Source organism: Leptosomus discolor, chromosome 2 (genome assembly GCF_034619465.1).
Source record: "Leptosomus discolor isolate bLepDis1 chromosome 2, bLepDis1.hap2, whole genome shotgun sequence".
Taxonomy (NCBI): domain Eukaryota; kingdom Metazoa; phylum Chordata; class Aves; order Leptosomiformes; family Leptosomidae; genus Leptosomus; species Leptosomus discolor.
Window position 1 is genome coordinate 48,577,546 of NC_141392.1, and position 6,006 is coordinate 48,583,551.

Sequence of the window (6,006 nt, forward strand, 5' to 3'; positions counted from 1 at the left end):
CCAGTTAAAACTACTGAAAACCATAGAATCCAATGTATGGCGAAAGCACAAGCATTTCTACCATTTATATGACGTTTTCCCACCTCCATACTTGCGCTTCCACTACTAGCTTCACCTGTAATGCAGTAAGCACAGCCACTGCTGCTATTCCCAATCTTAAAACACAAGTCATTTTAAAGTCTCAGAGACAGATTTTTAAAAGCCTACAGGTTAGCAACCAGGCAGATAGGAATCTACAGGGGGTTTAAAGCTTAGAAGATTCTTAATTCTTACTGCTTTAACCAGATTTAAATAACAAACTTGCATAACTACTTTGAAAAGACGACAAATTTCTATCATGTATCAGTCTTCCCTATTACCTTTAATGAACCAGAACTGGGTCTGAACCCAAATAATACCTTTAATGAACCAGAATTGGGTCTGAACCCAAATAATAAAGACAAAAATTGCATCACTTTAAAATATCCTGTCATCCAGTGTGCTGTGCAACATTTTCTGTAAATAGATTACTTATTTTTATGTAAAGCCAGTGAAAAGAATTTAAAACGTACTGACTAGACCAAACACATATAACACCAGAACAGTGGAGAAGTCAATACAAAAAACCCAACAAAAAATCCCACCCTCATTCTGCAGTTATTCCTAATACCCTGCTGCAAAGCCTACACAAGTGATTTACAGACCAAAAAAAAAATTTTTTAAAAAAAAAAAAGGACCTTCCAAATTCCTAATCTTTTTTTTTTTCTTTTTTTTAAACTATGGCCATTTAAAAGTTGAATACCCTATTAGCAGGTATTCTTAACGCAAAGCATGCTATTTTGCCAAGCTTTTTTATTAGACCTTTCTACTTTTGTTAACACGTAGATATATTAGATCATTTTAGAACAGCTTTCTCTATCAGAAAACAAAACTACAACAGATCAATGCTTCCAACAACAATCCTCGAGCCCTTGGGCAACTGTCAAAAAACCCCCACCTATTCTGAAAAGTGTCCTTCTCAAAAAATTAAATGCAATCCACATTCCTAATCTACTAACCATGCTCAGGAATAAGCAGAACTTCTCTTGCTCTTATATACGGTTATCAAAGTGTATATTAAAGATGAAACCTCACTTTGACATCAAGATCAACAATAATTATAATGCCTAGCTCATGTATGGCATCTTAACAAATCTTAAACACTTTTGGGAGGATTTATACTTACTCGACAGTAACAAACACACTAGTCTACAGTGCCTCTGTTCCATGTTCTCCCCCAAAACATTCATATGCAGTTACTTTATATAATCAACCACTTAATTCCCATAAGCACTTTCACTGGGGAGGGAAGAAGGGAAGGGGAAAAAAAAAAAAAAAAAAGGTGAAAGAGTATAAACACAAATAGTTTCTTATCTACAAGCTTCTGAACAACTCTTTGCACTTGTTACCAAATCATCAATTCAAACTTACTCCTTTTTGAAAACTTGGGTACTACAATCACCCAAGACTTAAATCAATATCAAAATACCAGTTTATCTCCTAGTACAAAACGTCTGAAGTCTTTTCACCGCGTTTCTATCCTTGGCCAAAACAAGGGGAGGAAAAAAAAAAAAAAAAAAAGAAAAAGCAAGCCAAATATTAAAAGCATCCAAAAATTTGCTAATAGTTGGAACAAAAGCAAGGAGAAACTCGAATGGAAAGGGGAAATTGATTTAAAGAAAAGGGTTAACATACTGCTTCATTTTAAATTTCACTGTTGATTTATCTACAAACAAAAACATGATTCACCCCACATTTCCCCAAAGCCTTCTGTATCTTCTTTATACGTGCGAAAATGAGTAGCTGCCTCACCATTTGAAGTTGATGCAGTAAAGCTCAATCAAGTTTAAATTAGTACCAGCATTACAGAGCTATTTAGCAAAGGTATGTACCTAGCACCACTCCTAACACCACTAGAGTTCAAAAAGTATTAACTAAACCTCTAAAACAAACCCCAAAAAAACAGAGTTTGGGGTTTGTTCATTTATAAGCTTCTCAAGCCACAGAGCTCACCTCAGCTACTTCCTGAATGTAAAAATAAATAAATAAATAAACCTTCAAACTTAAAATAATGCAAACTATTGACAGATTTCTCGGAACAGCAGCAACAGCAAGTGTTAAAATAGGCAAACACCTAACAAAGTTAAAATACCCTCCTTGCTCTAAAACATGAGTCCACAAGTGACTTCAGTGAAACATGTGTGAAGATATGAAACCCTCACTCCCACGAAGTCTTCAATCTTCTTCACATCGGATACAAACAGAGTAATATCCCACTTCGAGCATGGATCTGAAAGTTCCCTTCACCCCTGTTTTGCTGGGGAAAAGTAGCACTGAATGACTTTGTTCATATCACACAACAAGTTAGGAAAAAGTTAGTAATAGAACTGTACCACATGCCCTACCCAAGGCTCTTGCTTTTCAATATCTTACGGGCAATATACTTTTAGAAATAATTTGTGCCTAACTCTCAAAACAGGCAAGTAGATAAGTGGATGTCTCATCCCTTAGGACTACTCTACACCATGAAATATTAACAGGAATTCAAACTGATTTGTTTCATGAAGCGCTTCTCTGAAAAAAACCCACACATTTAAACTACTTTCAAAATCCTACTCTATAGATTCAAAATCAAGTCACATTTTACACTCTCCATTAAAGTGATGAGCACCCAATAGACTTAGAGTAATTGTCTCTCACCAACGAATTAGACCTTTCAAACTAACACTGAGGTACATCTGCAGGTCACACGCGAATATCTTTCACTGTCACTGCCTAAGCTATACTGTCAGAACTCTAGTCAGTTTACACTAGATTTCACTCTTCCTTTTCTTCTCCGAATATATAAATCTCCCTGAAACCCTACTATTATGGAAGTGATTAGCTCCTCTGGAAAATCCTACTCTGTATAGGGAACTTAAAAGACAAATCACTTAAACCAGATTGTTTACACCGAAGAAATGCCTGCAGAATCACTATAAGGTATCAAGTCTCGATATTCCAAACATGATCTACACAACCAGAAGCTCCGAGGTGACAGCTTGCAGTATGAGCACGTGCTAGCTGCGAAGCTAACCCCAGAAGGCCAACAACCATGTCCAACCAGTTTAAAATGATCCAGTCCAACCCAGCTCAGGCTGACCCAACCAAAAGTCACACCCAGGTTACTGCCTCTTCACAGATGCCACACGCACTGCAGCCCCTACAACAAGCAAGATGTGCCTCATGGTCAAGCTGAGCCAGGAAAAGCGGGGAAAACAACAGAGGATTGTCAGCTCTCACACAGGCTAGTAAAACGACTTTCATTTAAGCTGATAAATAGTACACATGTGAATCACACCATCAGCTGGGTTGAAAATATTGCCAAATTTGGGTCAGTTCAGGGTAATGGTGAAAAAAAATGCGAACATTTGTATTCGTAATTATCTGGAAGGAAAATATACTTTATCTGTAAGTGTTTCCTACTGCCTGTTTGCTGCAAATGCACCTGCAGTCTTATTGAACGTTTTTAGAACTAGTTGTCTAAAAAGCTCAGGCATTCAAAGAGGTACACATGCACTTAGAGTATCAGTAGTTCACTGAAATAAATGTCATTGTTGACAGTGGTAAGTATGCTCCTATACAGCTACAGAGACTTAAGTGCAGAAGCGTGGAGCTAATGTAAGTTAAACTATTATTTCTTTTCAAAATAGCTATAATGAAGCTGGTAGCTTTTGTGCAAAGTCTAGTTAATTATGATAAGCATGTAAGGCTGACCTAAAAAATGGTAAGATTTATTAAACTACTCACTAACAAAACTACAGAAACACAATCTGCCACAAACACAAAGAAAACAGGGTGGAGTTAGAATGTATAGGGAATGGACAAATGCATGAATCAGACAAAAAAAAAGCCACAGACAGCAGTCAACCTGCAATTCCAGGAAGACTGAGCTACGTTCTCAAACACAATCATGAAGGCTCCTTCACGCTAGCATCAGCCTACTGTCTTGAACAAGCAACCATCAGCCAACAGTGATATTGTTAAAACCTAAGCAATACAGGCAAGGAACTCCAATTATGATAAATATTGTAAGGAAATAATCACAGAAACCCTCATCTTGGCATCCAAGAAACAGTTTGCAATGAGCGGAACTGAAAATACCCAAAACAATTCTTTCCAAGCTGTCACAGACTTAATAATCTCAGACTTGCATTCAAGACTTTTTCGTGGCTACACTGGCAGTGCAGAAACAGGAGCACGCTCCCAGATGAAGCCAACGTGATTTCTCAGAGGCTCCTGTTAATAAACAGCCAGGACAAGGGCCAGGCCAAGAGCAAGTGTGAATTTCCTTTTCCCCGGGAACACGCACATTATCAGCCTCCACCCTCCGAGCAGGGAGCGGGCTGTCACACACAAACAGGGCTGTAACCTGCCTGCCCAGCACACACACACACCCCCACCCCCCCGCCGCTTTCAAACCAGACGCACAGCACTAACCAGCCAAAGGGAACATGACAAGGGGCAGTGCTAGGGTGTGGTTTGACTATTAGTTGTTGGGTTTTTGTTTTTTGGTTTTTTTTTTAAAAAAAGGAGTAAAACCCAGCCTCTCTCAGCCATCAGCAACACCCATTTCATTAGGAAGAAATTACCCGCTGTGTTTTTCCGGTACAACATGTGAACTCAGGACTGCGAACCTGCTCCTGATATTTACTTTACACCGAGGGCTGGCAGCCTTCGGCCACAGCGAGCCAAAGCGCTCCGTCCGTCACGCCCCGGGAAAGCTGCCCCGGAGACTGCACCAGCGGCCCCGCAGAGCCGCTGAAGTAGAGCAGGTTGCTTTGTGAGAGCCGCCTCCTGCACAAAGCCGAATCTTTAAAGAAACAAACAAGGAGCGACGAAAAAAGCCCACCACGGGGCTTCTCAGTCCTTCTCTTCCACCAGCCGCCCTTCGGCTCTGTTTAAGTCACAGACAGACCAAAAAAAAACCCGTTTGGGGGTCGGCGGAGGGGGGCGGTTGGCTTCTGTATTACTGCCCTTGCCCGCCCCCTTTCGCCACCTCCAACTCCCGGAGGGTTTCCTGCTTCGGAGCCGCCTGTCCCGCAGGGTCGGGCCAGCATGTGCCCGCGGGAGGGGAGCGAGAGAGGGCGGGAGGAGGGAAGGGCTCCGGCCCCGCGCTCCCTTTCTCTGCCCGGCCGCTGCAACCTGCTTTCGCCCCAGGCGCTCCGGGCACGGCGAGGGGCCCGATACTCGCTCCCCGGCCCTCCTCGCCCCGGAGCGGAGCCTCCTCCCCGGCCAGGGCGGGCCACGCGTTACCGGAGAGCGGGGGGAGGCCTATGCCCGAGTACCCCCCGCCGGGGCGGGGGGAGGGGACGGCGCGGGGGGCCAGGCTGGCCGCGGGGCGGAGGCGGGCGCGGCCTGGCCCGGGCGCGGTGTCTCACCTCCCGGGCGGCCTGGAAGGGGTGGCGGGCCGGGCCGCGCCGCGGCGGGCCGGCGCGGGGATGCCGCGGCGGGGGTCGCTCACCTCGGTGGGGTCGCTGATCTCGAACAGGTCCAGCCGGTTCGCGTTCCAGTGGTTGATGATGTCGGCGAGTTTGCGCCGCTCCTCCTCCCGGCTGCCGCCGCCGCCGCCCGACATCCTCGCCGAGCCCGCCGCCGGGGAGCCGAGCCGGGACCGGGGCCGGGCCCTCTGCGCCGAGCCCCGGCGAGGGGCGGAGGCGGGGACGGAGCGGGGGGTCCCTCAGTCCCGGCTAGGGAGGGGAGGGGCCGGCTCTCCCCTCGGCCGCTGCCGGTACGAGCGCCGCGGAAACGCCCCGGGATCGCGCCGCCGATAGGGATCGGCCCCGTAGGATAGCGGGGAAGGAGAGAAAGAGAAAGGGGGAAGGGCGGGGAGGGGGCGGGGAGGAGGAGGAAGGATGCGCCGAGTCGTCGGCGGCCGCCGCTGTGTCTCCCGGCTCGGCAGCGTCTGTCCTCGCTCGCCTGCCCCGAGCCGAGCGAAGCCGCCGCTGC

The 6,006-nt window shown here is 45.9% G+C and overlaps 1 protein-coding gene across 8 annotated transcripts in view; it reads right to left on the bottom strand.

Moving 5' to 3' along the window:
• Window positions 1-5,635, bottom strand: part of AFDN (afadin, adherens junction formation factor) — a 131,236-nt gene extending 125,601 nt beyond the window's left edge. For all 8 annotated transcript variants that reach the window (XM_086461047.1, XM_086461042.1, XM_086461040.1 and 5 more), the window contains exon 1: window positions 5,522-5,635. In XM_086461047.1, coding sequence (XP_086317173.1) covers window positions 5,522-5,635 — 114 coding nt within the window. The remainder of the gene's footprint in view (window positions 1-5,521) is intronic.
• Between the last annotated feature and the right edge of the window lie 371 nt (window positions 5,636-6,006).